The sequence below is a fragment of the Gymnoscopelus microlampas genome, assembly GCF_963454915.1.
Source record: "Gymnoscopelus microlampas genome assembly, chromosome: 8".
Lineage (NCBI taxonomy): Eukaryota > Metazoa > Chordata > Actinopteri > Myctophiformes > Myctophidae > Gymnoscopelus > Gymnoscopelus microlampas.
The window spans coordinates 31603170-31624024 of record NC_139945.1 but is presented as its reverse complement, the minus strand read 5'-3'; the positions used below and the strand labels follow the sequence as shown (position 1 = coordinate 31624024).

The window sequence follows — 20855 nt, the reverse complement described above, 5'->3', positions numbered from 1 at the left end:
TTACAGTGATCTAGTGAACCAAGGATCCAATGAGTCCCTCTGCAGCAATGTCTCCCGTACAAATGTCCTTGCCCACACAGTTGTTGTAAACTGGTCTGGAAAAAATATGTTTATTTTTGACATTTGTCTTTTTAGATTCATTATTTTATGCTTCAACGCTTTTTTTGTTTTTTAGATAGGTCAGTGTAGAGAGACAGGAAGCCATGGGCAGAGAAAGGGGAGAGACATGTGAGACAAGACGGGGGTCGGATTCAAACCGGATGAGCACTAACTGGCTGAGACACCAGGCACCCCCAAAACAGTACAGAAGATATTTGGGTCTCAGGTATTTTAGGCACCTCACTAACACTGTTAATACGGTGACAATTGTTCGCTAGTCCTTTTCAGGGCCCTATCTCCATCCTTGCTTTTATTATATTAAAACTAGACCATACCCGGTGAAGGGCGCAGGCGAAAGTATTTGCAAAGTTGGGGTTAATGCACGTCCTGTCGCGCGGTTTCTCCCCCGCGCGCGCCCCGTCGTGGCGCCCCCCTATTTTTAAGTATTTTTACTGTTCTCAACTTTTAGGTATTTTTAGTGTTTTTATCAATCTTTAAGTATTTGTACTTTGTTTTTCAACTTTGAAGTATTTTTACTCATTTTCAGTACTTTTAAGTATTTGTACTCATTTTCAGTACTGTGAAGTGTTTTTACTCAAGGTATTTGAGTATTCTCTCCGTCCCTCTCTCTCTCTCTCCATCTCCCTATTTTCACAACGCATCGCGAGGCGTTGTGAGCTTGTAGATGAGCTATTTTCAAAACCTTAAACATCCGTGCGGTTTAGAATCTACCATTAGTTTTGGAATACGATGTATACAAAAGGGTAAACAGCGGAGCCTTGGCGGACGTTCGCCCGATCCTGGAAGAGAACGACATAGAACCGTTCTTTATGGAGCTAATGTGCATCGTGTGTGGGGGAAAAAATCTGGAGTGTTTACTTAGTTTCCACAGTAGAGAGTGGGCGGGGTCTATGGTGTAGCGTCGGCCTCGGTGTTGCCATGTCCGCCGATTGTAAGCGCTTTAGGGCCAATGTTGGTGTTATAGGGTTCGTTTGGTTTGGCCTCGTTTTCATAGACCTCGCTGCTTGTTTCTCTCGCCAAACCTGGCAACACGACGCATGCGCAGTTTGATCGGAGACCCAGGACTCCATCCACCCACCCACCGTCAGGTTACTAGAATTATAGTAGGATGTCCTTGTGGGTGGACGTTGGGTGGACACCGGAGGGTGGACGGTTCACATCACAAACATAATATGCCCATATATGGACACTATTCTGGCACGCAGATAGTTATATAAACCTTGCCGATGTCACAGATGACGTCAGGCTCTGACATCACTCTGTGATATCACAAGCTCATGTATCGACTTCAAACACGGCATGCGTATCGGTATCGGACCCGGGGGAGCGCGGTGCCTGGCATGATGTCCGTCTGATCAGCAGTTGTCCATAACCACCGATCTGACCGATATGTCCATATAGGCCTATAGTGACGACAACAGGGATCTCCATATATGGGCATAAAAGGGACAAGGACAGACAGATACAGAGATGTCCATATATGGGTATAAAGCTACATAGGCAGACTGACAGACAAAGAGACCTCCATATGGATACTAACAGCCGGGTACAACGGGTACAACAGGTATTACATAACCAGGTGGAGATTGGGGATGCATCGTTCCCGGCTTGTGTGGTCCCCGAGTAGGCCGGAATAAATAAATACATTAGGGCCGGGACTTTATCGCGTTAATTTCGATCAATTAATTACAGAAAAAATATTGCGTTAAAAACATTAACGCATTTTAACCACACCTATTTTTGCACCGTGGAACGTTTCTCACTGGACGAGTTTCAGACGGACCGATCATACCAGCGCACGTTGGTGCGCAACAACAAAGTTAACTGCAGCACAGTGCATGAAAGCACAGTGCATGAAAACATGATGCCTGCTTGATAATGTTGGCATAATTGTTGGCAGAATCTGAAATTGATTACCCCCCCCCCCCCCCCCCCATGCGCGCGTTTGTCCCGTTTAGGGGGAGAGGGCGGCGGTGCCCTGTGTGTGGTGCGGGTCACATGCGCGCCCTAAAATAAATATATGTACATATACAGAATAGGCATTTCCAGTCATGGCAATGCTGTGCTTCCATATCAAACATGGAAGGAAGGGACGTGTTTGGTGGTATCGCAATCAGCATTATCAAGTACCCCTAGCAAAGTGGGTGCAATTAACACAGAAGTTGGATGCTTTATGACCTATCATGTTTATATGTATGCATAGGCGCCGATACCGCGGGGGCTTTGGGGCTTAAGCCCCCACACGAAATGATCAGCCCCCACATCAATCTCGAGTTGAGACGTTTTGCCCCATAGCTATCAGACCCAAACATGCCTCTCACGCCACTTTGATGTCAGCAACACAAAGAAGAAAAACTCCCATTTCCCACTCCTGAGTGGCAGTGATGGGCCGGGGGGTTTCTCATCATCAAGTCTTTTCAAACAGGAGGGGGTTGACGCTTGCTTTAAAAGCAGTGAGAGGAGAATTTATAAAAAATAACTTTAAAAATCCTTTCTGTAAAAAGCTGCAGTGCATACATACTGTATACTAAGAAGGCAGAACAGATGAGTTTGTGCCAAGCCCCCAGAACCACAGAGGATTATTGAAGCCATACCACATCTGGTTTTGTAAGACTTAAGGAAACCATGTGGTGCAGTGGTGATTATATGAAAGAAATATTTATTTAAGATACAATTTAAGTCACAAATGTTTTTGCGATGGTAAACCATGCCCATAAGTGAGCCCATAAGAAGGAAAGAATTAAACATACAAAAGTGACAGGTAAGGTATATCGGCAAAAATGTAACTGCAATAAGTGCAGTGCTGCATTTTCACATCTAGTGCATTGTATAGAGTTACATGAGACCAAATTCTCTGCATTGCGTGGAAATCGCTAAAGTAAAACCATAAATAGCTGTCCTCAATCAAGGGAATCTACTCACTTGCTTGGACGGTAGTCTGGAATGGTCCGGTCTAGAGAGATTTTGTCACTGAGGTAGGCATTGTAGCCATACTTCTCCCTCAGGTATTTGGCATCTCTCTCCTCAGATGGTGACAGTGTGGCAGGAACTCCGCCTTTACCACGGCCTCCAAAGCCCTCAATGAGGCCTAGGGACTTAGACAGACCTGGTGAAGGCAAACAAATGAGCAGATTGAGACCACACATCACTATTATTTAGTTTTTGTTGAACATTAGTGATGGTTGGTCAGCCATGCACACAAGTTGTATGAAAAAGTATTAAACTGTACATCCACAAAGGCATAGGAAGCCATGGGTAGTGATTTAACACACCCTGACAAGTGATGACAGTGACACCCACACACGCATGCACGTGCATGCTCACACACAGACATTGCTATCAATAAGGATACAATTAATACTAGAAAAGTGCGCTCCTAGAGCGCAGATCCCAGCCAGGCCGAGTTTCCCACCCAGGGCTGTGTTGCGACCTATTTTAGCGCCACCATGAGGCTGAATTTAAACATTTGGGGAGACAGATTTTCCTTGGGCTACTGGGAGTGTGCGTGCAAATTTTTACACTAATCGGACATGTTTCATGATTTGTGGCATTTGGTGCAAAACAGGCCACTTCCGAAAACTATGGAAGCCAATCGTAGAATGGAATATGAAAAATCAGGTAGGCTTACAGTACATCTTGATTACATGACAACCAGATGATGTACCAATTTACGTGAGGTTTGGACACAATCTGTAGGAGTAATAGGAAAAGAAGTTTTGCAATATGGTGGCGCTATAACAAGGCCATTTGAAATATTTGGGGTGGAGGTTCTTCCTTGGCCTCCAGGAAGTGTATGTGCAAACTGGAAATGTTTCATACCAATTAATTGGTCCAGCGGTGCCAGAAATTAGCTGTTCACTTCAGACCAATGGACAGACATGCCTCACAGCAGCAAAACCACCGCCTTTGGTCGTTCTGGCCTGGCGGGGATAAACAATGATTGTGACCATGATGTGACAGTGGCACTGTGGCAATAATGCCTAGTGCATGAGGCGTGTGTTCTATCAGTCCAGTGGTTCTCAACCTTTTCAAGCCGTGACCCCCGAAATAATCCTATTTGAAGTGTGGACCCCAGAATAGATAAGCACTTGGAATGTAGGAGCTGAGGCATTACATTTAGTTTGACTCGGTTTCACAGATAAATATTGTGAAAATATAGCTGTGAGGCGTTGTGAACTTGTAGATCTGCTATTTTCAAAATGTTTGCCTCTTTCTTATATTATTTGCCAACCAGTTTTTATAGTATAGTCTGTTGATTACTTTTGATGCAGTAATGGTCTTTTATTAGGTATTAAAAAGGTCTTAAATTGTCGCTTTACTGTCACCCCCCACAGGTTGAGAACTGATGTATTTGTCTACCATTCAACTGTCTGTATACGACGTCCTCCAGCGAGCCCAGTCTCCTCAGCAGCACCTCGTGACTGACGCTGGGACCTTGAGCCGTGCCGTTTCCCCTTGGCCTCTTCTTCCCATCGTCATCCCAGGTCTCCTGCAGGCTGGTGGCGGCTTTGATGCTCCGCGTGTTGCACTTGGACCAGAAAGTCATGAACCCCGCAACCGCGAGCACATTCAGCACCAGTAAAACCCTCCATCTTCTGTACACAAAAGCCATGAAAGTCGTCGATGTCCTCCAAACTCCGAGAGGGACCACACACACTATCTTGGAGGAGGAGGTGTCACAGATTCAGGGCTCCTTGCCTCGCGATGTGCAAAAAGCTGCAAGATATCAGCATATCGGGGTTAGATCGGCATACCTGGTAGCCTATATGAGTTATTTGATTGATTGATTGAATAGCCTACTTTATAAACAGTTTGCCAAAAAAAAGCACAGAGGTACAGTTTCATGCAAAAGGATGCTAAAAGGATAAACCCAAGAAAGCCTTATGGCTTGTTTCCATTGGGGTCCTGTGTATTCAATTCATCAATATGGTTAATATGCATTATTTGGAAAAACAAAAACCTTAAAAAAATAATTTAAAAAAATGACACGTCATTGCTATTTCTAAGCCATTTGATGTCCGTAATTATTTCAATCAGGTTCTTACCATTTCTCATCCGTACTAGAATGTCGTGCTTTAAGAATAAGATCATGGAATAAAATGACAAAGAGAAGAGAGCATGTAGCCTATATGTTTGGGCGAAGAATCGTATAATCTTAAATAATGTAAGAGTCTGTGTATAGACTATCAAGTCTTTTTCTCCACGTCCAACAGAAGTCGGCAAGGATGCAATCGACGACTGCGCGCATGCATCACTGCACCGAGGGTTTAACACAGCCGTTTAAATCATCGTTGATACTCTACATAATATAGACGTTCATGCACGTTTCTGTGTCCCTTTTAATCTATTGGTGTATCAGCTCCGATCCTTCATACGTCGTAATAAAATAAAATAAAATAAAAAATATATAGCCTATATATTGCAAGATGTGATTCCCGAGACTAACGATTCAGAGCAAATAACAATGGTCCACAGACGCAGCATCCCCCAATAAGCTCCTCAAAGGCAGCGACGAGTCAACGCTGGAATTATGCCTCTTCTGAATGTTCCGATATTCCCCCCAATGATCCAGTTGGGCAAAAAAACACCATCCTGTTATTCCCTGAGCCAATTGATAGAGTTGTGTCTGTCTTGTTATTTTCGCTAATTCTCCATACGAGCCAAATAGCGCTTAATAAGGGCGCAGAGAAAAACGTGGACTGGATTCGGAGACGTCCCTTTGGCTTTGAGCACTGTGGTGTGTTACGGATGGGTGGGGTGGGGTGCCCGCACACTGGCTCCAATTATCTGCAATTATGGTAGGCAGTGCATGGTGGAACAACTACTCAATTGTTTTACTTTAAGTAAAAGTATCAATACTGCAATGTAGAAATAGCTAGGCTACTCTGTTACAAGTGAAAGTCCGGAATTCAAAATGTACTTGAGGAAAAGTACAAAGGTATTGGTATCAAAATGTACTTAAAGTACCAATATAGTAGAAAGTACTCATTATGCAGAATGTCCCATATCACAAGTTTTCAAATGTATAAAAGGTGTAAAAATCCTTTTAAAATAGCCAAAGGGCTTAAGTGGTTTAAATACAGTAGCCTAATTGAGTTCAGTACTTAGTTACTTTACACCACTGATGGGCTACATTCTAATAATATTCTGCAAGGGCTTCTATATCTTGTGGGATTAATTGTCTCATATGAGTTATTTCATCTGTTATAAAACTATATAACACTGTCTGTGACCCAATTAGAACCTGGTTAGAAGTATATGTCTCTAAAATGCTTCAAAAGAATAGAACATAACATTTCAATGAAGAGCCCCCAGCTCTGGGAGTTCTACTTTTTAAGTATGCTTGAAGACAGTTAAGTGATGGAGAAAATACAGCACGCCCTCTTGGATTGTTGAACTGATGTGATATATAATGTACTTTACTTAACTTCCCAGCATCAATTTCCACGAGTTTGTGCTGAAATGGGTCACCCAGATAGCTTGCAGGAATCAAGAAGCTCTGTATCTCAGCAGCTAAGAGATGAAACACAGCATCTCTGATCTGTATGGCACCGCAGGGGAGGAAGACAGAGTGAGAGAGAGAGAGTGAGAGAGAGAGAGAGAGAGAGAGAGAGAGAGAGAGAGAGAGAGAGAGAGAGAGAGAGAGAGAGAGAGAGAGATGGGGGGGGGGGGGGGGGTGAGGGGGGCACGAGAGCAATCGAAATTGTGCAGGAGTGTGTGGGCAAAGACAAGAGTAAAACAGACAAACAGAGTTTGCTGTGTGTTCAAATAAACAGTAAGGTCATTGTTGATCAGCATATTTGTATTTGCAGTTCTAACAGGATACATTACATTTTAAAGCCAATGTAAGTTTGTATCCTATTGGTATGAGTGATATGATTGGTTTGATTAATTTGAGAATAATGTGGATTCTGTCTAATGATAATTAGGCTATGTAAAAAACCTCCATCTTTCTAAACTTGAATGTTGACTCTGTCCAGAGATAAGAGAGTGTTTCTGGACTCTGTCCTTGTCCTGTTTAAGCAAGGATGAGGGACGTGTGATACACAAATGCACTGTTGTTATGTCCAATCACAGCTCACTGTTCACGTGTACATGCACTTCAAATTGTATAAAAGGAGTCTAATAGTTATACTGACAGACAGAGCACCACTGACATTTTGTTGGTTGGAATTCCTTGACAGCATTCAAATTAAAGAAGCTTTATTCATCATATTCTGATGGACCCTTTGTTGAATTTGAAACCACTTTCAACCTGGCGTCCCTGTTTTGATGTTGTTAATCTTTTACATTGTTTTTTAATTCTTTATACATTTTCAGAATTTTCAAAATAGCAAAAGTAACAGTTCTACAAGCTCACGATGTGTTGCAATGCACCACGTCCTGAGCTTGTAGATCGTCTATTCTCGCTCTATCATATAATACGAAGTACAGTATTGACCAGTACTTAAAGTAGTTAATTGACTAGTAACAAAGTTAGGTTAATAATAATTTTCCACGATAAAAGCACCAGGAACATGCAAAGAACCACTCATATACCAGTAGAGAAAAGGCACAGTGAACTCTGAGTTTTTGAAAAAGCAATGACCGGGCAGTGACACTGGGGTGGTGGGGGGTTTGGTGGAGGGATGTGGGAGGATTGCAATTCTAAGGCCCACCAGACATCCAAAAGAAGCAGAGGGACACACACCGCAGACCGCACAGTAAAATCCTTTTTAGTGTGTGAAATGCGGGAGGGTACAAAAGCAAGAAAGGAAAGAGGGAGATATTGTGTGACAGTGTGGTAGGCTAGAAGACAACAGGGAAAAAAGAGAGTAAGAGGAGAATTGACTTGGTACTTGTTGAGGTGGGTGAACGTGATAGTCTGTAGTGTTCTTGTCAAACCCCTCAGGTTACTGCAGTGGACACTTAAACCCTATACTTCGTTGACCGGAGTCCCCCAGGGGTCTACACTTCGTCCCATACCTTTTCCCTCTATCTTTCTCATCTCTTTGGTGAAAATAGCCGATCTACTGGCTCACAATGCATCGCAGTTAGACACTTGAAGCTATTTATGCAGAATGTATGCCTACTTTGACATGCCCAGAAAAGGGTTCATGCTTTGTGCTTAAGTAACCTTTTGTGTATTGAAGTGGGCAAGGTGAATTCAAATGTCTGATGTCTTGATTGGTAATATGTTTTTATTTGAGAAAAAAGAAGCATGTGGACTTTTGTTGACTGTGTAAAGAATGCTTATACTGCTTCTGATAAACACAGCCTATTTGAAACAGAAATATAAGATACAGTTAGCAAGGTGTATGTTGTGATATTGTGTGGGTGTACAGTATGTGCGCAGCATTACCCTTTTGATTTCTATATATATAAATATATATTATATATCATCACACTAGTCTATTTACATTTTATTTGGCTTTAATATCAAGTTCATAACATGAAACCTTTTTCAAGGACTCAAACTACAAATACACATGCACACGTGCAAGCATGCAAATGCGTGCACACACACGCGCGCACGCACGCACGCACGCACGCACGCACGCACGCACGCACACACACACACACACACACACACACACACACACACACACACACACACAAATAAGTCAAAATGTTTAATAACAGGAAATATATCAAATGATTGATGCAACATATGATCTACATTGATCCACATTAACTACACAAAGGTGATTGCAGGTCATGGGGGAGGCATTGTTTTGGGTTCATGGACGACCAAAGGCCTAATCAAGGCAGGCGCGCCTTAATTATAAAACAGGAAGCTCCATTACTGGGCAGGAAAGAGTGAAGATCAGAGTCAGGGATTTAATTACAAGCATGGGGGGGGGGGGGGGGGGGGTTGGATGGAGGATTTCATGAGATTACCTTATAAATAGCATGGCAAATTTGTTTAGTCATCTGCCCAAGTGTACAAGCCTGGTGTGCTATGATTAAACGGCCCCAGGCTTGTACAGCTACAAAGTTCGGATTTTTAATATATTTTTTACTTTAAACTTCACATAAATAAATATATTAAAAAATACATAAATAAATAAATGCAATATAGATATCAGCCACATGTATCAGTCCCACAACAGTCCATCTTGCTGTATGTGCTTGACAGTGTGCTTATACAGTGTGATTGCAGTGGGCCTTGACATACGTACACAAAGGAAAATTGACCTTCATGTTGGATTGAACTGAGGCTTTTCCCCTCTCTCTCCATGGGATCTTGGGTATGCATAACTGAGAGTGGAGCGTGAGGAAAATTCACACATCTCTGCTGAGCTCAAATACAGATACACAGGGCATTTTAGGTCATTCCATATCAACCTTATGGCACTTTTACTTAACTTCTATTTTATACTTTGTAGAATAATTGTGTCGCAAGAAAATTGTGAAAATTTGACATTTGTATCAACTTTTTGACATTTGTAATGTGATTATTTCCTACTGTACCTGCGATGGTGTCATCAACCTGTCACATGGATGTGATTATAAATGGGTGGCATATAGACTCCACTCCTATATCTTGGCTTTGATGTTGGGTGTCCGAGATGTCAACACAAACCGGCCACGCTAGGCCATATGTTTTGCAACTCATTAATCAGGCTTTGGGATGGAATTTTTTAAGCGATTTCCTATATATGTGCAGAACGGTGGATCCCTGCCCGGTGATTGCTGTTTTTGGGGTGTCTCCAACTGGGGAACAGCTCACAGGTCTTCAAGTAAACGCCATAGCATTTACAACGCTGCTGGCTCGTAGGCTGATATTTAGGCAGTGGAAGTCGGGCAAAGCTCCCTCATTCCAACAGTAGGTCGAAGAAGTAGTAGTACTATCCATGATTCCTCTAGAGAAATTGAGGTACAATCAGTGGCTCTAAAGAAAGATAATTAAAACCTGGACCCCTTTCATAGAGTTTGTTGAAAGCATACCTTTCACTTGAAATCATACTCCCTTGCATAGTTTGTCATCATTCAACAAATCAGATTTCTTCCCTCTTGTTTTTACAGGTGAACTCAATGGTGGAATTGTTTACATAACTTAACCTGAAAAGTACAATACACTCTGATGAACATTATACTGTTTGGTTTGTCTGTCCGTTTGTCTTTTTTTCTCAAAAATAAATTATTATTATTTTACTATTGTCTTTTTACTTATTCTTTGCTGTCTTGTTTTATTTTTTGTCTTTACTGTCTTTAGTCTTGTTGTTATGACCTTGGTGGGGGGTGGGAAGGTGGGTGGTTGGGGAAATAAGATGTCGGATACAGTACAATGTACATGTATGTTTATTGTCTGTTGCATATGGAAAAATAAATACAGTGTTTAAAAATAAATAAATAAAATAAATGAGTGGCATGATGTGCACACACACATACACAAACAACACACATACACACCTGTCCGCATGCATGAATACACGCACTGCTGACACTGCTAATACAATGCGTGTCATCATGATCACTGTCACCCTCCTGTCATTCCCATAACCACATTAACCCTGGCGTCCCTATTGGGCAACACTTTCATTTCCTAAATAATTCAAAAATGCTTTGCTCTTTTTATAAAATAGCTAAAATAGCCGATTTACAAGCTCAACGTGTCACAATGTGTTGTGAGCTTGTAGAGCTTTTTGCTATTTGTCATACGATGAAGCATTTAGAGCTTAAGTTGTTAACCATACCCCCTGTTGGAGCCAGTTTTATGGTTTCTTTGTTTTCTCCACTTCTTTCATAATTTTTCGTTTTTAGAAATGTCCAATATTATTTTGGAATATGAAATTATTATTGAAATTTAGAGGCCTCCTCTCACCTAACTACATACACCTTTTGGAATTTACTAATGCAAGTTTTGGAACATGCGTTTCAAGCATTTCCTTTTTCCTTTCAGGTTAAAAGCCTGCTTTCCATGTTGTTGTATTCTTTGTATTTTATTTTGAAAAGCTCACCTCCAGACAGGATAAGGTTTGGCTTGAAGAAGGTGACTTTACTTGAATTGCAGGACAATGGAAATGTTTGGTGAGGCCTAGGAGGCACACAGTTTTTGACCGCATTTATTTTTAGAAAAGGTATTTTTGGAATTTCTCATTTTGTTTATTATTGTGACACCTTTTTGGAATCAATAAATATTTTTTTTGTTAAAAGTCAATTCTTCTCAGCACCTTTTATTTAGAAATAAAGCGAGTCATGACACCACCGGGCCTTCACCATGGAATAGAGGTTTGGACTTGAAATACCTCTACATCTAAGTCAAAAACTTCTGCTTGGAAACTATATGTGGAAATTGGAATCAAGAAATTAAAGAATGGAACAAATGGACAAAGGACGCAAATAATAATCAATTCATCAAGTAAAGGAAATTTGGATTCTCTTCCTGGGAATTAACTCACAAACAAACATCGGGGGATTTCTTTACTTCAAAGGATTTGGAAACCCTCTTTGGAAACTGAATTGTGAGTACAATGTGCTGAATAAGACTTTGAGTTTGTTGCACAAATGCATGCGTTCTTTGGAATGGACATGAACTTTAAGCTACACATGTTTGGAAAATGGAATGGAAAATGAAAATGAAAATGAAAATGGAAAATGGAATGGAAAATGAAAATGGAATGGAATGGAAAATGAGTGGAAAATGAGTTTCTAAGGACAATGACTTTTTAATTGCGCTGATATGGAAGAGGAAAAAGACAACAGTGATCCACAGGCGGTCACTGAGGTATCAGAGGATGCGGCAGTTACGGACCCTAATGAACTGCCCGATGGAGTATCTCAGGAACAGCTATATAAGCTGATGGGCTCAAGGAGAGCTAAACTTGGATTTGTGACGCGCAAAAAGAATGACATTCTAGTGCTGATGAAAGATGGATCTGATGGAACTGTGAAGGACGTGTGTGGTGCCTTTGATGTGTTTAATGATGTATTGTCTGAATTTATTGAAATGCAAGTAAATGTACAAATGGCTCTGCCTATTGCAGAAAGAGATGCAGACCACATTGACTGGTATGAACCCAAGTTGCTTGCATTCAAAGACTTTATTAAGGAAACAGAAAATTGGTTGAGATGTAACAGTATTCATGCAAAGCAGCCTTTTCATCAATCTACACAGATCATGCATGAAGTAAGCTTGCAATCTATCGACCGTGATTCTGTAGCATCTAAAAGCAGCACAACATCCAGAGGATCCAGTGCACGGATACGTGCAGCAGCAGAACGTGCTGCGCTGTTAGCTAAGGCTTCATGTCTTGAGGACAAATATGCTCTGGATTTGGAGGAGCTTCAGCTTAAAGCCAGGAAAGAAAAGCTTGCAGTTGATTCGGAGTTGGCTGCTGCAACTGCAAAATTGAATGTGCTGAATGAATTGGAGTAGTCTTCATCTCACAAATCCAAAAGAGCACATGGAAGGACCATGGACCGTTTCAGTCCTCTGAAAATGGACCAAACTGACTTTGGAGAAGCTTCTTTGGATGCTTATGAACGACAAGGTGCTAGGCCACGCCCACCTCCTGACAGTTCTGCACAAGAAAATGCTGCTCAGTTGCCTCCTGAAGAACAAGCCATTACAGAAGTTGGCAGAGGTGAGCAGCACTCATCTCTCAGACGTGGTGGTGGTGTTGAGCAGCATCCAGATGTCAGCTCATTACATCCTCGCACCCCGTCAGTGCATGCAGACCAACATCCAGGCCGCAGACATGGTGGTGATGAGCAGCATCCAGACCGCAGACGTGGTGGTGATGAGCAGCATCCAGACCGCAGACGTGGTGGTGATGAGCAGCATCCAGGCCGCAGACATGGTGGTGTTGAGCAGCACTCTTTAAATCCAAACACCAGGTCAGAGCGTGCGGACCAGCATCATTATGCATCCAGGGGTGCTATTGGTGCGGATGCCAGGCGGGACCTGGAAAGAGGCCACCATGAAGGAGACCACTCCGAACCATTAATTCTTTCAAATATCCTAAGAAGACAAAATGACATCACTCAATATCTAGCTGACCAACAGCAGCTCTCATTATTGCCCACCAGAGACATTCCAATATTTCATGGTGATGCACTTCACTACAGATCTTTCATCCGAGCTTTTCAACACAATATAGAAAGCAGGACCAGCAGTAACCAAGACAGACTTTACTTTTTGGAACAATACACGGCTGGACAGCCAAGGGATCTTGTGCGCAGTTGTCTGCACATGGACCCCCAAAGAGGATACACAGAGGCAAAGATGTTGCTCCAAAAACACTTTGGGCATGAAATGAAAATAGCAACTGCCTATCTGGAGAAGGCACTAAATTGGAACCATATAAGGGCAGAAGATGGAAAAGCCCTGCATGCCTATGGCATATATCTGAGAGAATGCTATAATGTCATGCAAGATATTCAATTCTTAATGGAATTAGAAACCCCTTCGAACATGAGAGCCATTATTACCAAATTGCCCTTTAAGCTGCGTGATAATTGGAGGTCAACAGCTTGTGCTCTGCTGGAAAGGAAAAAGCAAAGAGCTAAGTTTATGGACCTCGTGGAGTTTGTTGAGAACAAAGCAAACATAGCTTTGGACCCAATATTTGGAGACATTCAGGATCCTGCGCTGTGAAAAGCGCATGACTTGTCAAACATGTCAACAAAAGCACCCCAGCATCCTGCACATCGACAAGAAGCCCACCCAGCCAGCGGGTGCCACGAATGATGTTGGGGGTGAGCCAGCTGTCACTGCACTGGTATCATTGGGCACCGGTAGGCATACTGGGGCCGGTACTAATGGTGATTGCATGTTGGCGATTGTACCTGTGCAAGTGAAAATTATCAAAGGAAATAGAACAGTGAACACTTACGCCTTTTTGGATCCAGACAACCCTGGGACAGAAACAACCCTGGGACAGAAAAGGCAACCCTGGGACAGAAAAGGCCAATTCACAGTTACAAACTGGCCGGATTGGAAGTGGCTGGGCTTGAGGAGAATGCATTCCTTGGACTGCCTGATGTGTACACCCACAAGACCATCCCAGTCACTCACAAAAATATTCCTTCTCAGGAAGACATACAAAAATGGCCGTACCTAAATAATGTTCATGTGAAACGCATCGATGCAGACATTGGTCTTCTCATTGGAGTTAATGCTCCCAAAGCTCTGGAACCATGGGAAATAGTTAACAGTGTAGGTAATGGGCCTTATACTGTGAAAACTATGTTTGGATGGGTGGTCAATGGCCCACTCAATTGTAGCTCAATGGAGGAGCATGATCGACACTCCTTGAGTGTGAATAGGACTTCCATTGCCAGTGTGGAGGAGCTGTTGATACAACAGTACAACGCTGACTTCACAGAGCATAATTATGAGAAGAAAGAAATGTCTGCAGAGGACAAGCTGTTTATGAAAATCGTTTCAGACTCAGCAACACTAAAGGAGGAACATTATTATCTCAAACTGCCATTTCGGAATCTGGATGTGGTTCTGCCAAATAATCGGCAGATAGCAGAGCAAAGAGTTCATCAACTTTTGAAAAAGTTCAAGAGGAATGAAAGCTTTCATCAGGAATACACAGCCTTCCTCAGCGATGTCATCGATAAAGGATATGCTGAGCCGGTGCCAAAGGATGCACTGATGAGAAAGGATGGTAGAGTGTGGTATCTACCACATCATGGGGTGTACCACCCACGAAAACGCAAAATTTGTGTTGTTTTCGATTGTGGTGCCCCTTTCCATGGAACCTCCTTGAATAAAGAGCTTCTCCAGGGGCCGGATTTGACAAATACCCTATTGGGTGTGCTAATCCGATTCCGCCAGGGACCTGTTGCCTTAATGGCGGATATTGAAGCAATGTTCCACCAAGTACGGGTGGATAGCGAGGACAAAGACTAATTGCGGTTTCTATGGTGGCCTAATGGAGACACGACTCAACCCCTCGCAGACTTCAGAATGACTGTACATCTCTTCGGGGCTGTCTCTTCGCCCAGCTGTGCAAGCTTTGCACTAAAACAGACAGCCAAAGACAATGAGGAGAAATATTCGGAAGATGCCATCAGTACAGTCAATAAGAACTTTTATGTGGATGACTGCCTCAAGTCTGTTGACAGCGTGGAGCAGGCAATCTGTCTGTACAGAGACCTCAAAGAGCTCTGTGCAAGGGGAGGATTTGGCCTAACCAAATGGACCAGCAATCGAAGGTCTGTTCTTGCCTCCATCCCAGTGGAAGAAAGGGCTAAGGAGCTGAAACAGCTGGACTTGGATAGAGAACATCTGCCCGTTGAAAGAGCTCTTGGTGCTCAGTGGAACATTGAACAAGACACTTTCACTTTCAATATGTCTCTAAAAAGTCAACCAACCACTAGACGTGGAATACTATCGATGGTGAGCTCAATTTATGACCCACTTGGTTTTCTCTCACCAGTTGTCCTCGTGGCGAAGAGGATTCTTCAGGACCTCTGCAGAATCAAGTGTGGTTGGGATGATTGCATTCCAGATGCATTATCTATGCAGTGGCAAAAATGGCTGGCTGAACTCAATCACCTCAGCAACTTTCAAGTCAGCAGGTGTGTTATTCCAGATGGATTTGGCAGGATTAAGTCAGCACAGTTACACCACTTTTGTGATGCCAGTGAGAGTGGCTATGGGACGGTGTCATACATCCGTCTGGAAGACCACAATAACAACAGACACGTAGCTTTCTTGACTGGAAAAGCAAGAGTTACACCACTGAAGCACACAAGCATCCCCAGACTGGAGCTCGCAGCTGCAGTGTTAGCAGCACGTATGGACAGAATGTTAAAGGCAGAACTTCAAATCACTACTGAAGATTCTGTTTTCTGGACTGACAGCATGACTGTCCTAAGGTATCTGGCCAATCGTAATCACAGATTTCAAACCTTCGTGGCCAATCGAATCTCAACCATCCAAGCACTCACAAGCATCTCTCAGTGGCGACATGTAACTTCAAAGCTCAACCCAGCAGACGATGCTTCACGTGGACTGAAAGCTGATGCCCTCCTGTCATCTAAAAGATGGATCAATGGACCTGTTTTCCTCACACTGCCTGAAACCCAGTGGCCAAAATCTGCAGCACTGGGGCACATACCTCCTGGCGACCCAGAGGTGAGGAAAGACATCACAGTTTGCAGTACTGAGGTGAAAATGGAAGACAATCCAACTTGTCAGTTCATCCAGTACTTCTCAACATGGAACAGATTAAAGACAGCAGTGGCATGGTTTCTCAAACTGAAGACTATGTTGAAAGAACTGAGCTTGGCCAGGAAAAACCCCTTGATCAAACCTCAGTCTACCAGTATCCAACACTTGTCAGTGGAGGACTTGGATCAAGCAGAAAAAGCAATCGTATGTTTTGTGCAACACCAGTGCTTTTCAGAGGAACTTGACATTCTGGCAAAAAACAAAAGCCAAATTGGAAAAAATAGCAGGATTCACAAACTCAATCCAATAATGGTTGATGGCATCCTGCGGGTTGGAGGAAGGTTGAGTCGAGCTGCTATGCCTGAGGAAACTAAACATCAGATGATCCTTCCTAAAAAACATCATGTGTCAGATTTAATTCTGCGGCACGTCCATGAGCAGGTTGGACATAGTGGTAGGAACCACACACTCTCAAAGCTCAGACGGCGCTACTGGATTCCACAGGCAAATGCAGCAGCTCGTAGGATGCTCAGACAGTACATGTTTTGCCGGCGGCAAAATGCTACAGTTGGACAGCAACTGATGTCTGATCTCCCTAAAGATCGTGTGTCTGTGGATCTTCCACCGTTCACACACACTGGAGTCGATTACTTCGGACCTATAATGGTCAAAAGAGGAAGGAGTACAGTGAAACGGTATGGGGTAATTTTTACCTGTCTCGCATGCCGTGCTGTCCACTTGGAAATGGCCTGTTCTCTGGACACTGACTCATGCATTAATGCTCTGAGACGTTTCATATGCAGGAGAGGAAAGGTGTCTGAGATGAGGTCGGACAATGGAACCAACCTTGTTAGTGCTAACCGAGAGCTGAAACAAGCTTTCAAGGAACTAGACCACGACAAAATTCACAAAACGTTGCTTAAAGATGACATTAAGTGGACATTCAACCCCCCTCATGGCGCTCATCACGGAGGCATTTGGGAGCGATTGATCCGTTCCATTAAAAAGGTCCTTAGATCTGTTTTAAAGGAACAAACAATGGATGATGAGGGTCTGCAAACTGCGCTTTGTGAAGTGGAGGCAATACTCAATGATCGCCCACTTACTCCAATGTCTGATGATCCTGGTGATCTCGAAGCACTAACTCCAAATCATCTACTACAACTGAAGTGCAAACCCTGGCTGCCGCCGGGCATATTCAAAAAGGAAGACTTGTACTGTAGGAGACGCTGGAGACAAGTGCAGTACATCGCTGATTTGTTCTGGAGGCGTTGGACAAAGGAGTATTTGCCACTTCTACAAGAAAGGCAAAAATGGAACAGAGTAAGAAGAAGCCTGGCACCTGGTGATCTCGTCCTCATCGTCGACGAGACTGCGCCCCGCAACTCCTGGCTGTTGGGTCGTATCCTTCAGACTATGCCAGACTCCAAAGGCTTGGTTCGACAGGTCAGAGTGAAAACCAAGTCTAGCATCTTGGACAGACCAGTTACCAAGCTCTGTCTCCTTTTGGAGGCAGCTGTGTAGAGGCTACAGCCAAGGTCTCCAACAATGAGGTCATGTTCTGGAACCTCTGACCCCCCCCCCCCTCTCACACACATCACCCCACACACGCTTACAACAAGGACATCAAGGACATTCGTTCAAGAAGAAGAAAGAAGTTTATTTACTACTTATGATAACAAAGAAAAAAGAAAAAGAGAAATAAGAAAACAAAGAAAAACAAAATTGAGAATTATGTTTATTTATTTGGAAAAGAAATTCTCTGGTATACTTAAAATCATGTAGTATGATATTTGGCTCCATCTTGATTTCATAATATTGTAATTGATTTCTCTAACGCCAACAATTAGGGGCCGGAATGTTGGAGCCAGTTTTATGGTTTCTTTGTTTTCTCCACTTCTTTCATAATTTTTCGTTTTTAGAAATGTCAAATATTATTTTGGAATATGAAATTATTATTGAAATGTAGAGGCCTCCTCTCACCTAACTACATACACCTTTTGGAATTTACTAATGCAAGTTTTGGAACATGCGTTTCAAGCATTTCCTTTTTCCTTTCAGGTTAAAAGCCTGCTTTCCATGTTGTTGTATTCTTTGTATTTTATTTTGAAAAGCTCACCTCCAGACAGGATAAGGTTTGGCTTGAAGAAGGTGACTTTACTTCAATTGCAGGACAATGGAAATGTTTGGTGAGGCCTAGGAGGCACACAGTTTTTGACTGCATTTATTTTTAGAAAAGGTATTTTTGGAATTTCTCATTTTGTTTATTATTGTGACACCTTTTTGGAATCAATAAATATTTTTTTTGGTTAAAAGTCAATTCTTCTCAGCACCTTTTATTTAGAAATAAAGCGAGTCATGACACCACCGGGCCTTCACCATGGAATAGAGGTTTGGACTTGAAATACCTCTACACCCCCTTTTAATATGTTCTGATAGGGCCCTGTGCATTGCACAACCACTTGGCTGGTCTGGATACAAACTCAATCTCACTTCACTACACATCCACCTACTATACAGTGACAGCTATACTTGAAGATCAGTTATTTTCAAAGAGCAACGTTGTGAGACAAATAGGCTTTACTTGTGTGTGAAGCACACAGCGGTAGACATGTGTGAGATTCATTCTCTGAGGGGAACTGATGTATAGCTGCACTACAGCTTATATTACCCGGCCTAGATCTATTTATATTCTATGCCTGTAGCTATCTCTTTCTGTTTTCTGGTGGTGTTTGAAACTAGTGCATGGCCTATAGATGTCGACAATACAGTATATACTTTGCATGGCTAAAACCAGTACAATCAGTCAGTCATTTTTTGATTTGTTTTCTTCCCCCAAATATAATTGCTGTTTTATGAAAAATGTGTCTAAAGTGAGTCAAAGTCAAATGTCTGTATTTGTCCAATGAAAGTGATTGTGATTCCCACCTATGGGGCTCTTATGGCAGAGCTGTTGATAGCTGGGTGGGTTTCTCACTTCTAATTTAAGCAGCCCTACCTCCATGACCCCCAGCATGGTGGCAACTACTGTGGGAGACTCAGAGCCAGTGAATTCACCTTTTCTATGTTACTATAACTTTGTTCACAGTCAGCAGTGCTTTCATTCAGACCCATAAAGTTCAGACCTCTTGACTCCATCCTTCGCTCCTTGGCCTAACCAGGCATTGTATCCCATCCCGACTTTTCACCCACCACCCACCCACACACTCTACCTAATTTAACAGCAATAATACAGTACAATCCGATGTACTCACTTTGTTAACACCTACTCAATAATATTGCTTACACTCTGTGGATAACTGTAGTTCAGTACAGGACAGTAATTTGAGGTTGGCCCATAGTACTCACAAAACATTTAAAAGTGTACCACTAGAGGGAGCTGTGTATTGAGCACAATATCAGTATGCCTTATCCCAAACACAGTAAGCAGCCCTAAGCACAAGAGTTCCCTTGCTCTGGTGTCAAGACAGAATATGTAGAGAAACACTTTCCCACACATAAATAAAGAAAAGAAAAAAACATTTATAAATTCCCAGAATTGAATTACATCCTTGTGACACAAAAAGAAGAACATGTATAATCATTGGTGATGGTGACTTTCACATTCATGTGAACAATTTACTAGGCCTTCAAAAAGGCCTTCCTGTCTATTATTGCCACACTTGCTTTGACCAATTGGTCCAAGAATCAACACACACTTTTGACCTTATTTTGGCTTGTGGCATCACTGTCTCTGCCTTTGAAGTCTCTGTCTCTCACTACACATCAGCATTATCTGACCACTTTCTGAAAACATTTCAAGTAGTTCTGGATTGTCCTCATTAGAGTAGTGGCAGGCTACTTTCAGCAGTCATCATAACCAAGGCAAACTCTTGCAATCTGGTATACTCAACAATGTTGCAATCCTGGCAGACAAACTGCCATCCTTCCTAATCCCCTCTCCAACGAAACCTGTGCCCAGACCTGTAGAAAACGATGGCACTCAACTAAACTTGACGTTTCCCACCTCACCTGGCATGAGCCTTAAAAAAACTGTACTGACTGCAGCCATTAATGCACATTTCTAAAGCCGCCTTACTGCCATTACTCAATAACTTATTATTTACTTTTTTATACTGTTGCATAAACAGCACCAATCAGTGTTCTCCTCCTCTCTTATGGCAAATGATTTCATGTGATTTTTGTTTACCCACAAATTAGAGATGAGATTAGTGGATCATCTATTATACCATGAAACTATTCTACCCATAAACGGGCTCCAGGATGTCGTCATTTCCCATTTTGAATCAGTTTCCTTCCCTACCCTCCCTTTCCGAAATACCACCTGTATAATTCCCTTTCCCTTCTAAACGTATTAAAGAACTGTTTACAATCATAGGACCCATTATGCGCATCATAATCAACACCAGCATCAATCAACTGGCACTGTACCCTCTGCTTTAAGACTAACTTAGCTGAACAGTAAGAGACCAATTTCTAAAATCTCCTTTTCCAAATGACTTGGAAGGTTTAGCAAACCAAATTATCAGCTGAACAAGGTAGGACAATAAAAAAAATGTAATGGACTGCTGCACACTGTGAACTCACATTAGCTAATTTCACTCTAGTGAAGAAATTCAGG

At 42.4% G+C, this 20855-nt stretch overlaps 1 protein-coding gene across 1 annotated transcript in view; it reads right to left on the bottom strand.

Annotated features, from left to right (window-relative positions):
• galnt17 (polypeptide N-acetylgalactosaminyltransferase 17) overlaps window positions 1-5825 on the bottom strand; it is a 20947-nt gene extending 15122 nt beyond the window's left edge. The window contains exons 1-3 of the mRNA XM_084063958.1: window positions 5166-5825; window positions 4480-4836; window positions 3043-3226 (exon numbers count right to left, since the gene is read on the bottom strand). Coding sequence (XP_083920084.1) covers window positions 3043-3226; window positions 4480-4732 — 437 coding nt within the window. The 5' untranslated portion in view covers window positions 4733-4836; window positions 5166-5825. The remainder of the gene's footprint in view (window positions 1-3042; window positions 3227-4479; window positions 4837-5165) is intronic.
• Between the last annotated feature and the right edge of the window lie 15030 nt (window positions 5826-20855).